At 35.9% G+C, this 27686-nt stretch overlaps 2 protein-coding genes across 2 annotated transcripts in view; one reads left to right on the forward strand and one right to left on the reverse strand.

Annotated features, from left to right (window-relative positions):
- Window positions 1-26758, reverse strand: part of LOC145690093 (uncharacterized) — a 158921-nt gene extending 132163 nt beyond the window's left edge. Inside the window, exon 1 of the mRNA XM_081764651.1 lies at window positions 26508-26758. The gene's annotated coding sequence lies outside the window, so the exon portion shown is untranslated. The remainder of the gene's footprint in view (window positions 1-26507) is intronic.
- Window positions 20712-23195, forward strand: LOC145689185 (zinc finger MYM-type protein 1-like). The gene has a single exon (XM_081763318.1). It carries the CDS (start codon window positions 20712-20714, stop codon window positions 23193-23195), a length of 2484 nt encoding a protein of 827 aa, XP_081619444.1.
- Window positions 26759-27686: the final 928 nt, after the last annotated feature.

Below are 27686 nucleotides of genomic sequence, written 5' to 3' on the forward strand. Positions count from 1 at the left end.
AGATCGTGAAGACGAGAAAACTTTATTTTTCATATCATTTCGCCTCGTAGTCAACACTATTTGTAATTAAATCATTATAATAGTTTTAAATCTGCTAATTGCTTGCACGCTAACATCTGCTAGCATCAGGCATGCAATCAGCACAAGAAGTGATCGTTTACTGTTACAAATTTAGCGCACGGACTGACATGTTTTGGTATTGTAAATAGGATTATGAGTAAACTCATTGTTCTACGAATAAAATTTAAGAGCAAATGGGAAAAAAGTGTAACAGAAAATAATGAACATCTAACATGGAGCTGGTACCACTGAGGGGCCGCGGTGGCTCAGTGGTAGAGCGTTCACCTCTGGGGCTTGGGGTCCCGGGTTCGATCCCAGCCCCCGCCAAGTGGTGGACAAACACCGTGTGCGTGGGTTTTCTCGGGATTCTCCCGTTTCCTCCCACTTTATTTATTCCACCATTTCATTCATCACTCATCATCACCGTCTCCTTTAGCCTAACCGGCATAAGCGTGGGACGTAAAACTCAAAGATTTCATTTCATTTCATTTTGGTACCACTGAAACAAAGAACATTTATCTACAAATTGTTTCAGTAGAGGTGAGAGAATTTAATTCATCTACTGAAAGAACTCGAAAACTACACACCCGATCAAAAAAAAAAAAAAAAAAAAAAAAAAAGTGAACTAATTTATTCGTTTCGAAGGGGGTCATCCAATGATACCAAACTTCACCACTTCCCTCCACTCTTTGGGAAAGAACTGGAGGTAACTTTAAAATCTTAAATGCGAACTTTCTATTTATTTAGCTATTTATTTTGCAGATTCAGTTTCTTTAGCGAAAATTATATTACATTGATCTAAGTTTGAGATCTTAAATGAGAAGTCCTAGTTTACATTGCAGACTCAATTTATACTACTACTACTACTACTACTACTACTACTACTACTACTACTACTACTACTACTACTACTAATAATAATAATAATAATAATAATAATAATAATAATAATGATAATAATAATAATAATTTATTAATTAGATGCATCGTGATAAGGATAGGTTTCTACTTCATCGTTATCCGCCGATTAAAACCGGAACTGATAAAAATGTATCGCTGCTGGTTAGAATATCGGACCTGTATAATTTGGAAGACTACCGTGGTTTCACACTGTCAAACAAAACACTCTTGTCATTTCAAATGGTGAGTATAACACTACCGTCTGTTTTAAAACATTTTTCTTCAATGGTTGAACCATGTGAGGGGGGGACACCGTAGTCTAGTGTGTTGGACTCATGTCCGCGTGGTCTCGGGTTCGATTCCCTGTCGGTGCTTCCCAATTTTTGACGTCTACCCAGCGTCGTGAGCAGGGGCGGATCCAGGATCGACTTCTGGGGGGGCGGTGGGTTATCATACTGCTACTTTTAAGGGCTCCAAACTTTGGGATGGGTTTTATTTATATATATAAAATAAGAAAGTTTCCTCTTCTGGGGGGGGGGGCGATCGCCCCGATCGCCCCCCCCTGGATCCGCCCCTGGTCGTGAGGCAAACTAGGGAGTCACGTGAAAGAAAGACGTAATGGCCACTAGGTCTACAAAGCTGCCGATACACCGGTTAGTTAGTTACAGGGTTCACCATGTCCTTCGTCGCTACGCTCGACGCAGACAGAGGGATGTTATACCAAGTGGTTTGGGTTTGGTTTTTGGTTGAACCATGTTCTCAAATCTGGAAACCTTTATTTAACTCACTTCCCAACGTCATACAATGATGAAATTTTGTACAGCAAACGTGAGTCGGGTTACAAAACAATATACCGATATTACTTTTATATAATTCTATATATATATTTATATTGTCTTAAACTAAGAGTCATTTTGGAATCTCTCCCTCAGATGGACACGAAAGACACGAGTCTTGACAAGCATGTACACTGGAAAAAATTTCTGTAATGAAATTGCCAAACATCAATGTAAAATCATCTACCCTTCATTTTGTGAATTGACATACATAGATTAAATTACAAAATTTGCTGTTTTTTTTTTTTTACAAATTTACAGTAAATTTATAACAAAATATATTTTTATTGATAAAAATGTAATTTTACACCATTTCCTATTAGTAATTTTACTTTATAGGTGTAAATTGATTTACATAGAGGTTTGGCAAACAGATTGCCACCGTTTTTTTTTTTTTTAATTTACCTCTGAAATTTTTTACAGTGTAGGAAATGAAACAAACAAAATTCTACAACGATAGAAAATGTATTTAATTATGACTTTAAAAGTAGAAAGTAAAATAAAATAATATTTGTAAAAAAAAAGTGATTTCTTTATAATAAAATATTTTTTGAAAGATGCTCTCTTTTTTAAAATGATAAACAAAATGAAAACAATTCATAAGAAAAAATAAAAAAAATGTTTCAAGAAAATTACTTTAAAAATTATTTATGCATGACAAAAAGAAAAAATAATTTACAATCAATAATTTACAAGTTCTTCAATATTTGTGTAATATTAGTATGAAAGTACACCTTAGTTAATACCAATAATAAAGAAGAATATCATATTGTAATAGTAACAATATATTATAATACTACAACAGATTGAAAGCTTTCCCCATGAATTTCTTTTTAACCATACATAAACAGAAAACAAATAAAGTACGATTTTTTTTATCTTGTTTGTAAGAACGCGTGTATTTAAAACATATATTATTTTTTAATTCTTTGCAATCTTTCAGCATCGTCATTCTACGTAACTGGTTGTGTGATTTAAAAAAAAATGTCAGTTTATATTTTAATGGATTTTCAAAGTAGAAACTTTCTTTGTTACAATTTCCACTAATAAATCTTCTATTTCCCGCTGGCTCTCTTCTTTTAGCAGCTGTTACATCAGAAACAACCTTCAGTATGTTCCTTCATATGACAGCTTTATGAAAATATTGCTTTGGCGTGTTGAATGGATTTTTTGTTGGTTTCATTTCGATATGTCTTTTGATTATGACATGACGCCGGTAGTTATTTCAGCAGCATGATAAACCTGTACATGGTGTAGGAAAGACATTTGCATACGTCATACTTTATGTTCATGAAATAGTCTAAAAATAAAAGAATTAGTGAGGTCAAGATCGCATATTTTCCTCTTCATTTAAGCATTATTTTATAATTACATTTTTTCCCGTACCGATTTCCAAATCGCATATTGCGTGATTCAAGAGTTTTTGTTGTCAATACAAAAATTCAGGATTTTTTTTTTTAAAAAAGGATCCCGATAATGTTTTACTTTAACTTTCATACTCTGGACTGTCTGTGGTGAATGAAAACGGAACACTTTATATGCAACATTAATGTACTTTGAATGATTTTTTCTATCTTTTTTTTTTTTTTTTTTTTGTTCATTCTACAGAACATTTTCATAACTGTTCAGGTATGGAAATAGGTAACCAATATATAAAATACAGATTTTGTAATGGTGTCCTACGGACGAGGTTTTATTTCTTGCGATTACATCCCTGGCTGAATATGAAAACTACTTCATCATCAATAATAGTAATAATAATGCCTACAATATTATATCTTAATTCACCAAATATCAATAAAGTTGATCCATTGTTTGAAGTGAACTATTACGTTTTAAAGAATGATAAATCTTGGGGTGTTGTGACAATTGCGATAAACAAGAAAGTACTCTATTTTAATTTGGAAGACTGCAGTGAAAATTGCGATTAATCGAAAGTGTCAAAATATTTGTTATTGAGATCTCATAATTAAATTATTATTATTATTATTATTATTATTATTATTATTATTATTATTATTATTATTATTATTATTATTATTATTATTATTATTATTTATCTAGCAAAGCGATGATAAAATACCGATTTCTCTCTCATTTTTATGTAGGCTTGAAACTGGTAAATAGTTCGAAACAGGCCCGTATCCAAAAAAGGGGCTAGGGGACGCCCCCTAAATCTTTACGGACCCCCGTAAAATTTTCACGGTAGGCTTGCAAATGAACTATAATATGGTGATGAAATATAATATGGTTAGATCGCCCCCGTCTACATTTTTGGGCTGTCTACCGGCCTGGTTCGAAACCCGAGTTCATGCGCAACTGTTAATTTTCAGAACGTGGTATTTTTTTAAGTTAGCTAGTATTGTAATTATAATAATTAATACTTATGTAAGATAATAATTATCATTATGTCAAGGATCTTATAAAATAGAGGATCTGCCCGTACAGCAAAATCTTGAAGCCATACGTCACAATTTCGCCACTCCTACTCTACCCACTCCGCCCAATAGGATCACAATGTTTTGAGCCAACAATCATGGCGGAAACGAAAGTAGCCAATCAGACGATGGTGGAAACGAGTGTAGCCAATCAGACGTACCGATGCTAGGTTGTTTTTTGGCTTCATTATTTTAATAGGATGACAATACATATGGTGTAATTACATACCATATGAATCGCTAATTTAAGAAACATCATAAATCAGTCATATGCCGAAAATGAGTTTACATGCAGCTTTGAAGCTACACCATTGGGTTGTGATATATCAGAAGTCACGATAATAGTTCGGGCAATATCGAGTTGCAGCAAGTGTCCCTGAGTTAAGAAAAGTCACAAATCATTGACTTACGGCATTATTGACATTATTGACTCATGACGTTTCTCAAATCAGCAATTCATATATGAACAATAAGATATCAGCATCATGAACTGTGCATTAATCCAGTTTTTGAATATGAGGCTAGTTCTCAGGCATTTTCTGAAATCACCAGTAATTTCGTACCTCTGAACGATTCTCTCAGGATCTTTCATGCATCTGCATGTAGAATTTCTTTCTTTTAATTCTTTTAAGTTACGTTTTATTATGGTGAACTTCAAATTCGTGCTTTTGCTGATTCCGACTTAAGACAGGAAATCCAGTCTTGAGCCTTCGCATGGGGTCAGTCTACCAAGCAATGCATTTGTTTTATTATTCCATTCTTCTACATTATTAGCCCCGTGTCTCTCTCTACTGGTATCAAGCCTATAAATCCACAGAAATATCTTCGTTTTCAAGTCACAATTGTAGAAAATAATTTCAAGATTTTTCTAGCTTTCCATTAGAAGGAGCTTCATTCCACGTACGGTAGAGCTCCTTCGTGGCTAAGCAGTTAGCGTACCCGCCCCTCGGCTTCAATTCCTGGCGGGAGATCATGTGGTTCGAATTCCACGTTAATTAGTAAGTCCACGTCTCATATAGCCTCGCTACTGAAAGAGACGTTAAACTCAAAATCAACTTAAACTCCACGTTGTGTAATTAAATAAAAATAGTTTAACGTCACACGCTATGTCCCTTTAGGCTAACAGATACGATGATTAAGGCAAGTGAATGATGATGAAAGAATTGGTGGAATGAAAAAGTGGGAGACAACGAGAGTACCCCGAGAAAATTTACAGACAAGATGTTACTTGTCTAGGGACCCCGCCAACACAAATAACCGCTCTACCACTGAGCCTCTGAAGAGGGCGATATAATAATATTTAAACTATATTTATTATTGAATATATTATGTAATGACTTACATATCTTTAAACTTGATAAATGCTTTTCATTGTGTTCGTACAATCATTTTATCAATTTATAGTTTTTACACTATGAATCACGTAACACACTAGAGCAGTGCTTTAGATTTAAGGCTTGGGTGAACTAATTTTGCTCACGACTCTCATTTTCTCGTCTCGTCTCCTGGGAAATACTAGGGAAAACGATAATACTGTGGATTGCGTGAAACGGTTTCTTTGATACGAGTTAATTGTCCCAAGAATAGAGGTATGCACGGATCAAAATATTTAGCTCGGGCCCGGCCCAGCCCGTCAATTTACAATGTGAGGCCCAACCCGAGTCCTAAATATGTTTTTAACATATAGGCCCGAGCCCGGCCCGAGCTCGTGTGATAATCAAATGAGCCCGAAATAAGCCCGAATTACAGAAACTTAATAATTAACGCAAAGTTGTATTTTTATTTACAGAAATTAGAGGTTTAATTTTGCAGTTGTGCTTTAAAAGTTCTCCAGAAAGAACGGAGCAATATAAACCTATGTCGTTGTACAGTATATTTACAAAGTTAGGCCCGAAAAAGCCCGAGAAATATGGTTGTATATTTAAAAATTTACTGCCCGAACCTGGCCCGGGCCCGAAGTTATATATGATTTGTAGGCCCGAGCCCGTGCAGACCTCTACTTAAGACTATATTTAATCGTAACTAATTCCTTTATTAAAAACACCGAAGTTGTAGAAAATTATAGTTTTTAGTTTTATTATAAGATCATGAAAGAGGAAAAATGTTAAATGATAGCAAAAAATTGCTTTTGATGTAGTTTTAGCAACCGAACTGAAGGTCTTTCATCTTATCTGTCTATTGAGGCCGGAAGTCGTAAACTAAAACGAACACTTCTGGCAGCACAGTAACTTTTTTTTTTTTAAAGGAGCAAGCATTAATACGAGTATTTGGGTCCCCTAAAAAAAGTTGTTTTTCTAATTCTTGGGCCCCTATTTCCATCTTTCACTTACTCTTTATGGCCCCCCGGGCCCTCCCTCACGGCAAGGTCTGCTGGCCCTTTAGTTACGCCCCTGGGTGCGTTACATACATGATAAATTAATTAAGGGGTAATATTGACAAATCTCAAAGCCATACGAATAAATATTATTTCTAGGGCCCCTAATACTAGACATTTTTACTGAAATTGGTCCATGACTCATTTTTGTTTTATTTACCTTTTGTGTGCTGTTTTGTTTATGTAGTATAGTGAACCTGTTGTTTGATGCTTCATTTATAATTTTATGTTCGTATTGTATATGGAGTAAGAAAATTTTGTCTTAAAGTGGGCCCACCTCCAACGGCGAGGAGCTTCCCAGTTACCCCCCTGCCACACCACAAGTTACGGCACTGGCTTCTGTTTAGACTATTGGTCCTCTGTAGCTGGAAGTCTAGCCTAGTTTCAGAGTGTGAAACCAAGCGCACTTACTATCAATTGTTTACTATCTTCCGAAATATTAGGATTTCCCCCCGTCTATTTAGAAAAAATTAAAGTTCAAGAAATATAAACACATTATTATTATTATTATTATTATTATTATTATTATTATTATTATTATTATTATTATTATTATTATTATTATTATTATTATTATTATTATTATTATTATACATGGCCTTTGTAGTCTACTGGTTAGAGCGTTGAGCTCATGTCTGCGTGGTACCGGATTCGATTCAACGCTTATGCATATCCATTTCCGACGTCTACCTAGCATTGTGAGGCAAACTGGAATCATGTTAATAAAGACATTACGGCCACTAGATCCAGAGAGCTTCTGTTATGCCAATTTGTGGCAGGGCGACTCGACGCGACGTGCTGATCACGTGTCGCTTGCCATCCTGGACGTAGTGCCACAGGTCGCGGAATAGATGACGTTGGGGTTGCGTTTATTTATTTATTTATTTATTTGCCATCAACACAACAGGCACAATAAGGATTAAGAATATTAATTTATTTATTTATTTATTTATTTATTTATTGGATTATGTGTTTACGCAACCCGTCACTCTTTAATGTTTTAAGGGTTGCATATTAGCGTTACGCGAAGCGTAATTTATAAACGAATGGAATATGAATAACCACCGTTAAAGTCGCCGTTACCCGTTAACATGTTAACGAATTGAGGCCATCAACGATTTTAGCTGAGATAATCGCTCTAGCTCTTTATTAAAAAAAACAGAATTCAACAAGTCGCTTTCGTTCAAGAGTTATTGTGTGGAGTAACGTACACTCATGTCCAAACTTATTGTCGCATGTCTGTAAATATGTTGTTGGAGAAATATAATTTGATAACGAATTCGCCCTGTATTTCTTATAATGTTAGTATATGTATAGTCAGCAAAGACATGTATGTGGCAAATTTTATGTCAAAAGAGCAGTAAATAAGAACAATGAAACGAAAATACAACTTTCTTGTTCATTTAGCAACATTTTGTTTAACTCATTCTAATTTTCGTTTTTATAATTCTTTTCCTATGAAATTTACCACAAATATACCTTTCCCGATCATACGCATAGTATCAGTATTAAAAAGTTCCCTGCAAAATCATTATCAAATTATATTCTTACAAGAAGACAGTTATAGATATGCGACAATCATTTTGAACATGAGTGTACGTAGCTACACGCCTACTTCGGTACTAACATAATCCTATAAAGCCCATTAGAATATTGAAACGAAATATGTAGTTTAACGTCTCACGATTATGCACCGAGGCTAAGGGAGACATTGGAGATGAGAAATGAATGAAATAGTGGAATGAACAAAGTGAGAGGTACTGGGAGAATCACGAGAAAACCCACGTACACGGTGTTTGTGCACCACAAAGCTCATTGGTGCGATCTGAGATCGAACCTGGGACCTCATGCACCAAAGTTGAATGCTCTACTACTTAGCCACCGAGGTCCTTAAACTAGTTTATATTTTGTACAAATGTTATAAATATTTTTAAACAATTGTTACTTTAAGAAATGAAATCCGAGTTTCGTTTCTATTCTCTTATTATACCAAATTCCCTAAACTCATTGTCGCTACTTATATCGAATTCAACAGACGTATATAAGCTATCGAAGTGGTTCTCAACCTACTTGAGCCTCGCGCCCTATTGGGTGAATGTGAATGTGATTGTCCTAACCAGCCCTCGACATCTTAACTCAATGTACTCATTCATAGGATTGAACGTTCAACACTTGGACGAAGCAGCCTAAGAATATGAAAAAGCCTTCGATTTTTAAAATCAGCCTAAAGAATATATATAGTTTGTCTTACATTAGTTCTCTTTTCACTCAGGGGGAAAGGGGGTAATGACACGCGTTTTTTTTTTTAATTGCTCAGAACAGCAATGAGAGAGCACTATGGAATCTAATGAATAGTGCTGTACATACCTACATACAGTATGTTTACTATGAAATAACTCGGAATTATTGCGTAATTACTTTCCGTTATAAGATAGCAGACGGAAATTTGAAACCTTACACTGCGTGCAGTTACCCTGCAGTTGAGGGTAATAGCACGCAAAAATTGTGTTCTTAGTTAAATTCTTTTTAAAACTTCCATATGATGATATTCTCTAAACATTTTGCTTTCTTCGCGCTTTTTATTGCAGAAGAGCCTTACGACGCATTGCTGTTAGAATTTTTGAGCTTTGGTGTTTTCCCTTCTGCTTCACTGACGATGGTTTTTGCCTAGGAATTGGAGTAATTGTTGTTAACGGGACTATTGCGGAGAACTTTTCGGAACTGGTGACTTCCCTTGATGGTCTAGCGACTGACAGTTCAGATACGTCACTAAATTTTTGTTTCGTCGAGTCCATTGCATCATGAGAAAGGTCTGCTTCCATATTCTCCTCAGTCTGACTACAGCACTGATCACTTGCAGCAAAATCAGCATATATAAAAGTTCTGGATTCGTGGGGAACGTATCACACTTTTCAAAGTCTGATGAGGCATTTTTAATCACACGCACCCTTGTGTTCATGCGTGCTATTACCCCAAATCATGCCATCTTGATTTTTTTTTCTTTTGACTGGCATACGTAAATATTATAACAAAATACTAATCCTATATTTATTCTAAATTGACTACAAAAATACAGAATCCCATAAGTAAGTTTGAACTTAACAACTAAAGAAAACTGGTGAAATTTTTGAAGAAAACAAAGATTTTCGATATATGGTCATACTCCGCAGTACCTTCTCTGCGCTCTCCCACTCAAGTGAGGTTCGATGGGCACGTTGTTGGTAGGATTGAGCACCATGCAGGCCTTCTGATTCTTCAGCTTCTCTGTAAACAGGGATGCATGCAATTATACACATCGTACCATTCCCCGTTTTCCCCTATATTTCCTTTACATTCCTTTCATCAAACGCTCCTTAAATAGTCAGTCCCCCTACCGTTCCTGTTCTGTTCCAGGATTCCCTTTTGAAACGAGTACACCCTCTAAGGGGCGTTAACACCCACGTTGAGAACCACTGGGCTATCGGAGCAGACAGAACAATTTCAGTTTTAATTATTACCTGTATGTTCATTAAATATTCCCTTTTCAGTAGCTCATTCCCTGGACAATAATAGAAAGGTAATTATAGCATACGGTATATGTGTGCAAAGTCCATAAAGGAACATTAATTAGGGAGTTATTAGGTTTCTGTAGTTATAAATCTCGCCATTTTGTTCTGCATAACAACCATTTTGTACGTACACGCATTCTAAACTACAACTTACGTAATCCTATTTAATTTATGGTATAATACGTAATATATTAAACACGAAATAGAGAAAATGAAAATTAGAAAATACATCTTTTTCTACGTATGCTCAATAATAATTTCTCAGATCACATTCAAATAAAAAAATTATGAAGCAACTATGCTATAAAAGACGACTACAAATTGTTTTTAAGGTTGAATAGAATTCTGATGGATATTTCCGCTTTTTCTTAGAACTTACACAAATGATCAGTATATTCATGTTTTGAGGAAATGTAGTCTAATGCGGTCATCATTCTCTGAATGACTAAAATAAAAGAAGGAAAGGAAATCTTTCAATCAAGCTTCAAATCGCATTAGTCATCCTCACTTTAACTTATTAATATATATCTCTCTCTTTCTCCCTACGTACGTTACCTTATATATGCATATTAATACGTTTCGACATCCTTTCGACAATGAGATCTCGGAAACTACAGGCTCTAGAAAGATGACGTTTTCACTGATCGATTGCAAATTTTGCGTAGATTGTCCAGCTCTAATTGAATATTTAAAAAAAACCATGGCCATTATTTCTTTATTACATTTTTTAGGGTACACTGGAAGCGTTGAAATTAAAAAAAAACAAACTAAAGCATCATCTCCTATGTGTTATACATTTCAACACCACATTGTTGTATATTGGGGTTGCATATGTATCAGGCGTTTGTTTCATGGCCAAATAATTATGAAAAAGGAAGGATAACCATTTCTCGAGTCTAAGATAAATCTTTATTTTTTGAGTGTTTTGCCCAATGAACACCATATATAACTGCCATTATAATTAATTGTATGTGTAATGTATTTGCTTATTACATACTGCATGCAAGAAGAAAGAAAACACTGGTCATACATGAATTAGAAACTCCAACCGGAAGTAGGCTCAAATCTTGCAAACGGTGAGATATTGAGAAAAAATAATCGAAAAAATCTCCCCTTTATGATACCCCTTGCCGATTTTTTTTTTCATGACGTCTTTCTCTTGTGTCTGTAAAGGGGTTGTGAGGAATGAGAAGGAGATTTATGCTCATATGCGAATGATGCGCTGTGTAGAGAGCGCAGGTTCAGCTAGTATAGTTTAAAAGAACTCGGAAGATGGAAGCACAATTAACGTGCATTGATTTTGGAGAAGGCTTATTAAAATACAAAGGCTTTGAACAATAATTTTATATCATAAACCTTATGAAAAAGATCTAGATAACTGATTTATTTAAAGTACACATAGTTGAAAATGTTTGTCTCTGTTAAACGTGAAATCACACACAACCGTAAATGAACGATTTGAAAGTCAGTTATAGGTTGGAGCTCAGGGGCTTTTACTTGCTAGTATACAATTTTAATAAATAGAAAATAGAATATATATATTTTCAATATTTGTAGATTTCATTTGTATGAGATTTTTTTAAGGTACGTGTAATTGCTAATTTCTAAAATCATGTAGAAGTCTTTCTTTGGTATTTAGAAAACTTAGCATTAAAAGAATTAGAAAAAGGCATCCATGTGAAGAAATTCTGCACTATTATTATTATTATTATTATTGATGATGATGATGAGGTGATTTTCGTGACATTTTTGCCAGGGATGTAATCGTAAAAAATAAAAACAGGGACGCTTAGAACTGTCCAGATTGTTCTCTACTTCGGAAATGTTTGATCCCTATTAAAAACCCCTAGGGGTTAAAATCTTATCCCTCTTATTCATGGGCTTTTTTTTTTTAATTATCCCTCTCTGTTTGGTTTTGAGTTTAATGACCTATGATTATGGATCGAGGCCAAGGGCTGATCCAGGACGGACTTCTTCGGGGGAGAGCGGTGGGTTGTAATACTACTACTTAGGGCTAGTTTTAAGAGCTCCAAACTCTGGGATGGATTTTATTTATATATAAAATCCTCTGATCGAGGCTAAGAGAGATGGTGCATATGAATGCTTATGGTGGGACGACGAAAGTGGAAAGGAACGGAGAACCCCAAGAAAAACCCACGCACACGGTGTTTTTCCACCACAAAGCCCACTTGGCGCGTCTGGGAGCGAACCAGGGATCCAACGTACCACCAGAGGCGAGTGCTCTACCACTGAGCTACCGCGACCTCCTCATTCTCTTCTCCGTTGAGGATTATCTCGTAAACATATTGGATTTCAGCGCTATTTCTCTCATTATTTCGTTCACATACTTATATATCGTTATTGTCCCTCTTTACATTCAACAGTTTGCCCTCTAAGCACCATATATTTATACAATTATTCAAGATCTTTGTTATACCAACAAGCAATAGCACAAACGGCATCTATTGGTACCAGAGACGCTAGCGATACGCAAGTAGCGACATCTATTAGCGTGACTGTTTATTATTAAAATTAGAGTGTCGCACAGTCTGAAATGTTTGTCGTTTATCATGAGGACTAGTTTGTGTTCCATTATCTTCTGATTGTAGTCAATTTATTTTTTTATTTTTATTTTTTGAGTTTGACAACCAATTAACTTGAGGTTACATAAATATTAATGATATGATCTAATAAAAAATTCCAGGCCTTTGTCTAAATAACAAACAACGAAGTACATTCCATTTTTAATCACCAAGGCTATATGAAATGCGAATCTACAGTTTACGGTAGAATCCGAACCACCATAATGCGTTCAAATTTCAAGGCTTTCACACCGGAAATCGAACTCGGGATCCCGTGCACCAAAGACGCGCGCCCTAACCCCTAGACTAACAGTGAGAGTTCAACTCAATTCAAGAACTATACTATGTTGCAGTAGAGAAACGTGCAATATATGGCGACTTAGTTTAGCACATTTTTTAGTTGAGTTGAGTTGATTTTGAGTTTAACGTCCCTTTCAGCAACGAGGCTATATGAGACGGGGCCTACTGATTAACGTGGAAACCGAACCACATGAGCTCCCGCCGGGAATCTAACCCGGGTCTCCCACGCCAAAGGCGCGTATGCTAATCGCTTAGCCACGAAGGAGTTCTAGCACATTTTTGATTGGCAACGGAAAAGTCAATTAAAATTTCACCTTCAGTTTAACAAGAATTCAACTATTCTTCAATCATAGACGACTTTCTAAGTCATAATAATAATAATAGTAAAAATAATTTGATATTTTTTGAGCTTGTGAAAGTTAATACTATTAGATAATCCCACTACACTGAAGGGTAGAGCAGGTTGTTTGTGACAAAATCATTCATGGAACTTGAAAATCGAAGAAAAAGACTAGTGTTTAGCACGTTGTAGACGATTTCTCGATTTCTGATGAAATTGTTTGTTCAATATAAATCACATGGAATCATTGCTTTTTGTGTGATTGGCTCAGAGCCGAAGCTTTAATTCAAATCGTGCAATTTGCAACCATATTAGCGGAGCAAACCCTTTGTTCTCTGAATGATTTAAAATATGCTACTTTGTACCAACACTTCGCATGATCATAGTAACCTAGTGTCAAACAGCAGCAAATAGAACGAGCACTATAGACAAATGGTTGCATTACAACTCGAGACAATAAAGTGGATCGAGACAGTAAAACTTCCTAGTGCCAAAATGCTTATAGTATTCGTAACTGAATAAGGGTTTGGCGCGAATTAATGAGCGCGCCTCGCACTGCTGTCAAATCTCCGGTGGGAACTAATTACAATGTGCAAATGTACTCGAGTTACATACTGGCAAGGCCGTCGTCTCACTATAAGAACATACTACACAGCATATCGACTGAAGTGGATTTTTGCACATTTGAAATGTTGGTTGGCAACGTTACTGTAAGCTGATTGGTTGACGTGATAGTAGAGCCCAACGTCAGACGTCAGTTCAGCTTTCTGTTTGGTGCGGGAGACCCGGGTTCTGTTCCCAGTGGGAGTATGTAACTAACTAACTAATTAACTCTATGGCCTATGGAACCCGGAGGTTCAATGCCGCGTTCACAAAAGCTCTCCACTGACTTCTATCCTTAGCTAACTGCATCCAGTTTCTACTCTGTATTCCAATCTCTGCGAGATCCATCTTAATATTGTCCTCCCATCTGCGCCTAGGTCTTCCTAATGGTCGTTTTCCGATTGGTCTTCCAGTCAAGACTTTGAAAGCGTCTCTACTTTCTTCCATTCTAGCTACATGACCCGCCCATCTAAGCCTCCTAGACTTGACGACCCTAACAATGTTGGGTAAACCATATAAATTATGTAGTTCCTCGTTATGAAGTTTCCACCATTCCCCATTCCCGTTCCTCTTGGGTCCGACTATTCGTCTCAGGATCTTGTTCTCAAATACTTTCAGTCTATGTTCTTCCCTCAGAGTAAGTGACCATGTTTCGCAGCCATACAGAACAACAGGGATGATTATCGTTTTGTATATTTTAAGTTTCAAATTCCTCGACAGAATTCGCGACGACAAGAGATTTTGAACCGAATAGTAACACGAATTCCCTGCTTTTAGTCGACATTTAATTTCTCCGTGAATATGATTTTCCTCTGTTAATATTGATCCTAGATATTTGAAACTATCCACTTTATCAAAAGTATTATTTAGTATTTTAACGCATCCATAATTTGCTGTATTCCGGTCCCGACGCACTTCCATGTATTTAGTTTTCTCTGCATTTACTTCTAAACCCATGTCCCTGCAAGCGTTTAATAAGATCTCTGCATTTCTTTCTATTGTTCTCCTATCATCTCCTATTAAATTTACATCATCAGCATATGCCATAACCTGGTGAATACCGTTCAACTGTAAGCCCTGGTTGCTATGTTTGATTTTCCTTATAGCGTATTCCAAAACGAAGTTAAATAATAATGGCGACAACGCATCTCCTTGTTTCAGGCCATTTTCGACGTGAAAGCTCCTGGACAAAAATTTTCCTACCCGGACTTTACTTTGGGATTCATTTAAACATATCTTAATTAATCTAATTAGCTTTCTCGGTATTCCAAGTTCTGTAAGAACGTTGTATAATGTTTCTCTCCTAACCGAGTCGTACGCCTTTCTAAAATCAATAAATAGTTGATGTACCGGGGTATTGTATTCCCACTTTTTTTTCGAGTATTTGGCGAATGGTAAATATTTGGTCGATAGTTGATCGATTTCGTCTAAATCCGCACTGATAATCTCCAATAATTTCATCTGCGTATGGGGTCAGTCTTGCTAACAGAATATTTGAAAGGATTTTATAGGATGTTGACAGAAGAGAAATGCCTCGATAATTATTACAGTCAGTTTTGTCGCCTTTCTTGTGGATTGGAACAATGATTGATTCTTTCCACTCTTGTGGAAATTCTTCCTTGTTCCAGATAAGGAGAATGAGTTTGTGTATCTTGTTCCACAATTTTTCGCCTCCAGCTAAAATTAACTCAGCCGGAATTTCATCTACACCCGGAGATTTGTGTTTCTTTAATTTCTTTATAGCGGTTTCTACTTCTATTCGGTTGGGTTCTGGAATATACGGTTCTGCGGTGTGTATCTCCTTTTCTCCACGCACACTAGTTTTTGGTTGCGTGTTAAGCAAATCGTCAAAGAAATCTTTCCATCTATTTAAGATGCTATCCGTGTCAGTGAGAATTGTACCGTCAGATTTCTTTAATATATAAGCACGAGGTTGATAGCCTTTCTTAAATTCGTTGATTCCCTTGTACATGTCCCGTATGTTTTTATTTTTACTATTATCTTCAAGTTCCTTAATTTTAGCTTTCAGAAAATCGCGTTTCTTTGTTCTAAAAGTTTTGGAAGTTCCCCGTCTGATATCTGCGAAATTTTGTGTAGTCATTTCATTCGGATTTTGTAGCCAGCGTAATTTTGCCTGTTTTCTCTTCTCTGCTAGTTTTATGCATTCCTGGTCGAACCATGGTTTGTTCCTACGTATTTCCGCGTGTCCCAATTTTTCTTTTGCTGAAATTTTAATTCTATCTCTAATTTCAACCCAGGTATCCTCAACACTAGTGCACTCCGAATCTTCTAAAGCCGAAAATCTATTCGAAACTTCAATCTGGTATTCCTCTCTTACCTGGCTCTCTTCTAATTTCTTTAAATTGAATCTCTCCGTTTTCGGACAATGAATATTACCTTTATTCAACGATAACCTCTCTCGTATTATTGCTGCTACCAGGTAGTGGTCAGTGTCACAATCAGCCCCTCTAAACGACCGGACATCAATTATGCTAGATTGCCTTCTTCTATCTACTAAAACGTGATCAATTTGATTATGTGTTTTCCCGTCTGGTGATGTCCAAGTGTATTTATGAACGTCGCGATGTGGGAATTTTGTACTCTTCACGATTAGGTTTTTGGATGTTGCAAAGTTCACGAGTCTAACACCGTTGTCATTACTTTCCTTATGCAGACTTTCGTTCCCTATAATCGGTTTGAAAATATCCTCTCGTCCTACCTTCGCATTGAAATCCCCTAATAGAATTTTCATATGGTAACGCGGGAGTTGGTCACATATCCGTTCCACTTCTTCGTAAAAACTGTCTTTTATATCGTCATCCTTATCTTCTGTTGGGGCATGTACATTTAAAACAATAATATCACACTACCGTCCCTTAAGAGTAATAAAAGAAAGTCTGTCAGTAACAAATTCAACCCGTTTAATTGCTGGTAATATACGTTTATGAACGAAAAACCCTGTTCCTAACTGGTGATTTTTATTTCCTTCCCCGTAAAAGAACGTAAAATTTCCGGAATTCTCAGATCCATTTCCTTCCCACCTAACTTCCTGAACTCCTACTACGTCCATCCTGTATTTCTCTAACTCCCTCGTTACGGATTTTAACGCGCCTGCCCTATAAAGACTCCTAATATTCCATGTTCCAAATCTCATGTCCATTTTCTTTTGCTGAGGTCGTGTCAAGTTATCAGTCCTTGTCCGAGGCTTTTGTGAATATTTCTGAACAAGTGCTTTTTTTTTTTTTTTTTTTTTTTTTTTTTTTAAGGATGAGGTTGTTAGCCCTACCCAAACCCCCAAGCTGGAGGACCACTCCTAGTCGGCTGTCCGCGACTGCTTATTCAGTATATTCGCAGCTAACCTCTATATCTAGAGGCCTTCTCCTCGATCCGCAACCTGAGGACGCGCCATGCCGTGGTGATAGGAACCCAAGTGGGAGTATATGCAGTTCGGATTTCACATATAGATTTACACCTCACATGCGTAGCTTCGGTGCTGATAAGAAATATTGTCAAATAAACAACTGCCAATTGGCCTTTTCCGATTAGGGCTGGCTTGAGAGTGATGTATCAGCTAACAGTCCTCAATTGCATTTTGTGCGAACACTTGAGGGAAGTCACATCCATAAAACTTACAATTTTAATTCTACTATCATAGATAAGGGAAGAAAATTTCCCAAATATTCTAATTCTTGTGTAATTAGGATATATAATTAGGGCATTAGAAAAGATTTATTCCTTTAACCCTTTTGGGATTTATGGTATATTTTTATACCATCGCGTAATATCGTCTTTGACCGCTTATTTAGGTTCTATAACAGGCATTTAAGCCGGATTTTTTAAAATTTATTAGTCAAGTCAAGGATGGACCAAAAAAAAAAAAAAAAAAAAAAGCCTAGATGCGTTTTGGAACCGGATGGTCAACTTGGCGGCGCCAAGTAGGGGCGAAGGAGCATGACTGTTTTATTTTTTCTTAAGGCATTTTTTTAAATCACGCCCTTAGTTTTTACGATATCAGATTGGAACTTTGTATATGGATTGTGTGTACCTTTGGATATTTCCCAAATTTTTCTAAGATCCCTACGTAAAACTGGGGCGGGGCTCGAGGGGCGCAAGTGTTCTGAGGGGATGATTTTTTTTTTTCAGAAAAAATCCGGCTTTCCTGATTTTTCCGGTTCAGGTATATGATATGGACATGTGAGAGGTACTGTGGAAAAGGCTTGTTAAACCGAAAAAAATGGCGTCTGAACAATGACTCTAGGCCAAATAGTAATGATACAGTAAATTTTTATAATATGTAAATATGTGTGTGTGTATATATATACAGGGTGTTAATGAACTAAACCGACAAACTGTAAGAGGTGATTCCTCACATCAAAATAAGACAAAAAGTTCAGATGGATCTATGGCGAAAAGTGCATAGTTTCAGAGCTAGGGCTGTCTAAAATCGCGCAAAGGCCAAATTTCAATAGGCCCTATTTCGAATTTGAGAAACTGTGGGTGGTGGTCCTTATCTGCGTAAAGGAAGTCATGCATACGCAGTCCAAAATTGCACATTTCATTAATATTCAATGGGAGTACAGAGTATTCCCTGCAGGATGAAATTTCCATACATGCCATCAACCGAATTTTGAGATATGCTCTGAGTTTAAGATTGGTCCAAAGTAGGCAAATGATAAGACTTGATATCAGTGAACATGGAATTCTTTGGCGCGATGTCGAAAGTATTAAGGATCGTCAGCAGCACGATCTCTCGCACTCGGAAAAATGCATGCTACGATGTTTTCTTTCACACTTGTAAGTGAAGAAAACGTGAAATATACCGCGACGAAATACATCGGATCAAACGTTATTCTGAACACAAAAAAGCATGGAGCTGCCGGTTCCTAACACTTCCGACTTCCCTCCGAAGAATTAGATGTCCATTGTTGTCAAGGCTTACCTCCTGCCTCCTTTGGGCCCTCCTTGAAATCAGTGTATATCTGGAAACTCTATTGAGAACATATCTGAGAATTGCACCCTGCAGGGAACACTCTCTACACCTATTGAAAATTCATGAAATATGTATTTTTGGATTGTGTACGTGTGGCTTCCTTTACGCTGATAAGGACCAGCATCGACAGTTTCTGGAACTAAAAAACTGTCTGTTGAAATTTGGCATTTTTGAGATTTAGGACAGCCCTAGCTCTGAAACTATTCACTTTTCGCCATAGGTCCATATGAACTTTTTGTCATATTTTGATGTAAGGAATCACCTCTTACAGTTTGTCGGTATAGTTCATTAACATCCTATATATATATATATATATATATATATATATATATATATATATATATATATATATATATATATATATATAAAGAGAAAGAGCCTAAATTTAGACTTTCAAATTTTTCCGCTTTTTGTTTTCAAAATACAAGATTGAAATTTTGCACACGTATTATGTACACATGTCCAAAATGATTGTCGCATATCTATAACTGTCTTCCTGTAAGAATATAAGTTGATAATGATTTTGCAGGGTACTTTTAATACTGATACTATGTGTTTAATCGGGACATGTATATTTGTGGTAAATTTCATAGGAAAAGAATTATAAATGCGAAAATTAGAATGAGTAAAACAAAATGTTGCTAAATGGAAAAGAAAATTTTATTTTCGTTTTATTGTTCTTATTTACTGCTCTTTTGACATGAAATTTGCCATATACACGTCTTTGCCGATTATACACATACTAACATTATAAGAAACGAATTCCTTATCAAATTATATTCCTACAACAACATATTTGTAGACATGCGACAATAATTTTGGACATAAGTGTACATAACAACATATTTTTAGAAAGAAAATCAGATTCCTACGTGAACCGAGACCCGGGCCAGAAGGGCAAAGAGTTTTTGTGTGATTTAAAAATAAAATTCTGGATTTTCCACTAATTTTCCGGTTCAGGCAGTGGCGGATTACTAAATAGGCCCACTAGGCACGTGCCTAGGGGCGGCAACTCTTGGGGGCGGCAAATCTTTTCTCCAGAATATAGAAAAATCTTACGTACATAGTAACAATTTAGACCTTTGAAACCAATGTTTCAAATCAATGGTTTGCAACACTTTCGCTTCATAGGAAAGAAACCTTGGCGTATCGTATATATTATCATATGTGTTATCGAGAAATGTTTTGTCTGCTCTACCTCCTTCAGATTCGGATTGAGGCGTCAATCACTTTGTTTTTTTAATACGTGCTGGACTTTTATCGCTTACAATGACAATAATGCAAGCCACCCACCCAACCTTGCTGGTTTGTTTTTGTAAATAAACCGTCGTCTCTCACCATCCTTGCGAAACCCATGGCCAAGGAACAAAGAAGACTGATTGTTTGAAACTGGCATAGTCGCATTGCCTGCATAATGTCAGTCTTAAAAAAAAAAAAAGAAAAAAAAAGAAAGAAAGAAAAAGAAAAAAGAAATAAAACACAGTTGGTCATTTTTGATATTGCTGTTGAGTCAGTGCATCTTTCGCATGTGCCGCAAAAGTGGTTGTTTTTGAACGGTGTTATTAATCTCGGAGCTACTGTTATAAGCAGACGAGTAGTTGTGCTTTGCAATAAATAATTAAGCAGATATCTAATTCGATGCAACTAGTTTTTGTCTTACTGTATTTTCTAGTGCATTCAGTTGGTTGCTAGTGCGTTTGCGATTTGTTTTTTTTTTTTTTTTTTTTTTAATCCAGCAGCATGAAGCGAACAAAATTAAGTGGGGCGGCTTATCGTAAACTTGCAAACGAAAAGCGTGAAAGAGAAGCAACCTTACAGAAAAAGCTTGGTACAGTGGATTCATTTTTTAGGCGAAAGGAACAAGTGATTTCCGAAAGCAGTTCAGTAACTGAAGTGGAAGCGGTTACATCGGGTGAACTCTGTGAAACGAAAAATGTTGACAATATTGTGGGTTTAGTGGAGGAAGAAAGTGCAGTTAAAGTAGTGTCTCCTCAGTTCATAGGAGTTAGTGATTGTGACAATGAGAGTGCAAATTTCGTTAGTGACGATCCTGCCGAGTGGTGTCTGAGTGAGTCTACAATTGACATTCTTCTAAGACGTGGAATTAATCAGAATACTGAAAACAACTTTTCTAAATCGCAAAGATTCTTAGCAGGTAAGACTAGATTTTTAAATAAGAGTGCTTTCTTTCGTAAACTTGTAAATGGCGAATCGATTTTGCGGAATTATTTGGTATATTCTTGTAGCACTGGCGCCGTTTATTGTGCATCATGTAGGTTGTTCAAAGGCAAGACAAAGATCGCAACTCACGGCATTTCAGACTGGAAAAACATTTCAAATATTCTAGCATCACATGAAAATTCTGAAGAACACAAAAACTGTGAGTTGGCACTCTTAACAAGGCAGAAATCTGTTGGGACCTTGGGGAACCATTTTCAATCACATATTCAGACAGAACATACGTACTGGGTCAATGTCTTAAGAAGAGTTTTTTCTGTCGTAAAGAAGTTATCAAGTCGCGGGCTCCCTTTACGTGGTCACGAAGAAAAATTCAATTCTCTGCACAACGGGCAATACATGATGTCTTTAGAGCTTATTGCCGAGTTTGATCCATTTCTTGCGGAACACATTGAACGGTATGGAAATCCGGGGAAAGGTCATACAAGCTACTTGTCTTCTACAATTTGTGATGAAGTTATTGAATTACTTGCTGATAGAGTGAGAAAGGAAATTATTAATGACATAAAACAAAGCAAATATTTCTCCATAATAGTTGATTCAACTCCAGATATTTCGCATACTGATCAGTTAGCTTTTGTGTTAAGATATGTGAATGAAGAGGGTAAACCTGTTGAAAGGTTTCTTTCGTTTCTGTCAAATCCAGGACACAAGTCTGAAAATCTAGCCGAAGCTGTAATAGATATTTTGACCAGACATTCTATTGACCTTTCTAATTGCAGAGGTCAATCGTACGACAATGCCAGCAATATGTCGGGGGCATATACAGGTTTACAGGCTCGAATTAAAGAAATAAATTCTAAAGCGTATTATGTGCCCTGCGCAGCTCATTCTTTGAATTTGGTCGGAAGTAGTGCAGCAAGCAGTTGTAGGGAAGCATGTGCTTTTTTCACTATGCTTCAAAATATTTACAATTTTTTTTCCAGTTCAACAAAACGCTGGAACTTACTTGCTTCTTTCATGTATCCAGGAACGAAAACACTAAAATCTTTATCACAGACACGTTGGTCAGCACGAGAAGAGGCTTGTACATGTATATATGAAAACTGGGATAGTCTAATTCAGACCCTTACTCATGTAAGTGATGATCCTTTTGAGAAACCTCTAGTTCGAAATGAGGCCTTATCCCTCTTGAATCAACTAAACAGGCTGGAAACAGCTTTCATGATCACATTTTGGAATGATATACTGCAGAGATTCCAGAGTGTCACCGTGAAATTACAAAGTGTCAACATAGGTTTAACAATAGTACATGATTTGTTTGAATCACTTGTGAACTTTATAACTTCTCTTCGTGACATGTTCGACTCTTATGAGCAAAAATCCATGGAAAAAACTGATATGGATTACGAGTGTAGTTATAAAAGATTTAGAAAACGTAACATTCAAGTCGATGAACTAAGAGACGGTGAGGTTGTTCTAACAGGAAGAGAAAAATTTAAAGTTGAAGTGTTTCTTCCTATTCTTGATAAATTGCACGTTGAATTAATTAGAAGGAAGGAAAGCTATAAAATAATGTCTGACAACTTCATGGTTTTTAGTAAATTTCTGCAAAGTTCTTCTTGTGTCATTTCTGAGCGCGCAGCCAACCTTCAGGCTGCATATGAAACCGATCTAGAATCAACATTTCCAAATGAATGCGTGCATTTTGCGGGACTTCTGAAAACCAGAGGAATCTGTGACTCACCAGCAGAAATGTTAGCGTTTATACGGAAAGAAAAGTTGCAATCTGTGTTTCCAAATGTAGAGATTGCGTTAAGAATATTTTTGTGTACTGCTGTAACAAACTGTTCAGCTGAACGTTCGTTTTCGGCTCTAAAAAGACTGAAGACTTATCTCCGTTCAACTATGTGTAATAAAAGACTGAACGAGTTATCTATTCTCCACATTGAAGCAGACATCTTGGCTGATGGACACATCAACTTTGAAGAACTTATACACGAGTTTGCAGCAACCAAAGTGAGGCGGAAGCAGCTTCATTTATGACTGGTGAGTGGTGAATTTAATTTCTCAATACATTACATAATTTTAGGTATAGTATACATAAAATGAATTGTCTGTACTAGGCCTATTGCTTTTATTATTGATTTTTATCCTTCGCTGTTTATTTCAATATATTAACTAATTTTATAATAGACTTAAAATACTGCAAATACTATTTTTCTTTTGAGAAGGGCGCACACTAAGTTTGTGCCTAGGGCGCCGACAAAGCTTAATCCGCCACTGGGTTCAGGTGCACAATACGTACACTCATGTCCAAAATTATTGTCGCATGTCTATAAATGTGTTGTTTTAGGATTACAATTTGATAACGAATTCGTCCGGTATTGCTTATAACGTTAGTATGTATATAATTGGCAAAACTTTCTCGTCCATTAGGAACATTTTGTTTTACTCGTTACAATTTTCGTATCTATAATTCTTTTCCTACGAAATTTGCCACAAATATACATTTCCCGATTATACACATAGTATCAGTATAAAAGTTCCCTGCAAAATCATTATCAAATTATATTCTTACAAGAAGACGATAATTATAGATATGCGACAATCATTTTGGATATGAGTGTACATGTGAGTGGTACAGATGGAAAGGGCTCGTTATACTGAAGAAAGTGGCGTTTGAATTATGACTCTAGGTTAAATACGAATGACGCAGTACATTGTTAAAGTTATAATATATATATATATATATATATATATATATATATATATATATATATATATATATATATATATATATATATATATAAGGCTCACATTTAGACTCAAAAATTTCTACCGACCTGTTTTCAAGATACACGAATAAAATTTCGCTCACTTCTTATCCATAACAACGTATTTATTAAAAAAAAAAAAAAAAAAACAGATCCCTACGTAAACCCAGACCCAGGCCAGAGGTGAACAAAAATTTCAATTCTTTTTTTTTTTTTTCGAAAAATCTCCCTTTTATCAATTTTCCCTATTTCTGGTAAATAATACGAACAAGCGAGTTATACCGTTGGATATTAGCCTATGATCTATCCTGAAAATAAAAATAAATAATAATAATAAAAAAAAAAACGAGGTATGAAACATGATCTTACGATAAATAGTAAGGAAGCAGTAGCTGTTTGAGTGAAAGTCTAAAAAAATGTGGAAATCCTAAAAGGGTTAATGTATAGTAATCAAATTATAACGTTTATCAATGTTATTCTACAGTCGCTACTGAGATTTTAAACACATTTGTCCTTATGCAGAGTCGCTCTGACGCGTGATTAGTGCCATACTAAAGAGTTCGACTAACATGTTTCCTGCAGTAGGCAGGTCTTTAGTATGACGCTAGTCATATGTCAAAACGACTCTGCATAAGGCCGAATGTGTTTGAGACAAAATTAAAACAAGAACTTACTCAGGAGGATATTATGTTATAAAGAATATCAAAATTAGAACTTGAGCAAACCTTTTAAATACAAATTTAATCTTTAATCTTTTGTAGTCAATTATCGAAATCTTGATAACTACAGACTCTAAGTTGTGTTTTTATGTAGTTTATTTGTAGTGATACCTTGAAATTAGAATTTACGGAAGTAGCCGTTGCAGAATCCCATTAGAGCTGCAAGACAATTTTCCTCCCTCGGAATAATAGAAGCTAGATTAATCAGTTACTGGGTTCTAAGAACTCGCATTTTCAAAATAGTTTTCAACAGTACACTGGACTTTAAGGTAAATTAACGAATAATAATAATAATAATAATAATAATAATAATAATAATAATAATAATAATAATAATAATAATAATAATAATAATAATAATAATAATAATAATAATAGAATTAAAGTGTAAATTAACATTTTTAAAAAAAATAGCAAAATCACATGAGATGGTTCTGGAACGAACTGAAGAAAAAAGCGTAAGTGTGCTCTAAGCACTGGAGAAACGTACACACAAATACACACAAACAAACGTGTTGGGTGTTCGGATTTCGCGTCAAAAATTTGCTCGAAGGCTTAGTTCAGGTTCCAAGTTATTCGAGTCATTAGGCATTCAGATTCCAGAATATTTGTATATTTTAATTACTATTGTTTAACACAGATTTCCAATAACGAATGTGGTTCAAGATTCAAACCCGGCGGGAGTAGATTGACCGGGAGGAGTGATCGTATCTCTATATATTTTCTAAGTAGTTTCGATATATCCATCGGAAAGAGACACTAAATTCAAAGTAAACAATTTATAATCATGTCAAAGTATGTAACATGTAAGTACAACAGTAACATATATAGGATATAGCGTACCGTTAAAGTAATAATTTGATTAAAATTTTTGAAATGATGTTTCATTGTTAAATTGTAGGCTATACCCAATACAGCCTTGGAAGTGGAAAAAGGTTTTACACAATCAAACAAATCATCAAAAATATTTAAAATGGTGAAAACAACAAATATTCCTTTAAGGCAATATTGGGATGAATTTATAAATATTATTTAGACATATCTATGGAGTCAAAATTAATGAATATATGAGAGACGTACTAAATTAAAACTTCAATATGATAATTACAACTTGAAAGACATTCTGATCATTTTTGGACCTGCAGCACATTCTGGAGGCCATAATGATAAAATTTATAAAGCACTTACCTCTGTAGTCCAAGGTCTTGAATTCAATCCCAGATTTCACTATGTAGATACGTGATTGTCCCATGTGTTTATAGATCGTCAAGTTATTTAAGCCCTTTACGGTTTACTATTCTATCATTTGATTGTATAGTTATTTTATTTTCATGGCATTCACTTTTAGGAGGAATGTACTGTGGGATGTTCAAGTACAGTTTTTTTTTTTTAAATATATAATTTAACATATCTGAGAAAATATTTTTTTAAATAATTAATCAATATGAGATTCCGGGTTCAATTTTCTTGGAGTACAGAATTCTCGTTAGTGAGTCAATTAGAGGACTACTTAATTAAAGAGAAACGAAACTCTAATCTGGAGTGCAAGAAATATCATCAATGGGAACTGGTATTTTGGCCGCTCATCAGCCAACAAAGTCGTCTAGTTTTCTTGTGAATTACAGTCCCATGCAGCTGTTAAATTAACATTCTGTGAAAATTTATGGTTTCTGCTGAAGATGTATCCAAGATCTTGACACTAATCTATGAAGCAATTTTTGAACTAAATCAGTAAGTTAATTTTTCCAGTTTACACTAGGGACTCTAGTATGCAGTGGACTTGTATGTGTCTCTGTTTACAAACACTCCGGAAACAGTGATGCATGTGAGATAGATAAGAAAGAGAAAATAAAAGCACTCACCACTTGAACACGGGTGAACGTCTGATGCGTGGCTGGTAGCCGCTAATCCTGTTTGTCGGAGTTCTTTGCGCCATCGGCTCTCACAAAGCGCTCTTCTGGTTCTCCCTCGCTTATCGGTCCCTCCGGGATCTGAAGACAGAACATTTCACTACCAGCAGTAATCTTTACGCTTCATGCAGGAGGCGTGTCGCCGTCGGCCGAAACCTCAGCAGTAATAGCGTCACATGGAGACCTCCTCTCCCGCCAGTGCACCCGACCAGTATCGATCTGGTAACCGACCGACTAGCCCCGAAAGCAGCTAGGTGAAGGACGTTGCCGAGGACGCAGGAACAACAGTGGCAGTGTGACCAACTCAGACTTCCAACAATACAAAACAGTCTTATTCTTTTAATTTCATACTTCATTCATTCATTCGTGGAAAGGATGATGTAACCAAAGAAATGCATTGACGTAATGGCTGTGTTTGATATTCATGCTTTTAACATAGCTAACAAAATCACTTTACACTTAGCAGCTTGGTCAGAATACAGAACAGTGATTACGTACCTTTTGCTCTGTTTGTGTTGTCTTGTTAGTATTATCACCACGCTGCTAAATAAAACCTTTGACTCTGCTTCCTGTTTAGAGCCCTTTCAATGTCATTTTTCAAAGTTTGAAAAGATGCAATGTAATTTTCTTCTAGGCTATTAAGCACATTAACGAAAACACATTAGTTGAACCTTGACCTGTCCAACTGCCACTAAATGGGCTATGTCTTTAAAGAGACGAATACACTGGGTGTTTCAGATAAAACGTTCAGAGCTTATAAATCATAAATAGTTAAGAGATGAAAGGATGAAACTAAAAATGAGATAAGGAAATTTCAGAGGGCGCATCGACTCGTCGCACAGAGCGCCGTAATTAGGAAAAGAAATGAAATGAAATCTTTCAGTTTAACATCAAACGATTATTTCCTTTAGGCTAAGAGAAACGATGATTAAGTAAGTGAATGATGATGAAAAATGGTGGAATGAAAATGTGGAAGGAAACGGGAGTACCGCGAGAAAAACCCACAGACAAAATGTTTTCCACCACAAACTTACTTGGAAGGACCGTATTATGGAAGCTCGGGGGTCACTCAAAAATGCTAAATAGCAATATGTGCAACTTTTTATATCATTGGAAAGATTATGGAAAAAC

The sequence above is a fragment of the Thermobia domestica genome, chromosome 7, assembly GCF_964235325.1.
Source record: "Thermobia domestica chromosome 7, izTheDome1.hap1.1, whole genome shotgun sequence".
In the NCBI taxonomy this organism is placed as follows: domain Eukaryota; kingdom Metazoa; phylum Arthropoda; class Insecta; order Zygentoma; family Lepismatidae; genus Thermobia; species Thermobia domestica.

What these genes read in the sequence shown, in the direction of transcription:
- LOC145689185 (XM_081763318.1), top strand. Translation starts at nt 20,712, where the DNA reads ATGAAGCGAACAAAATTAAGTGGGGCGGCTTATCGTAAACTTGCAAAC.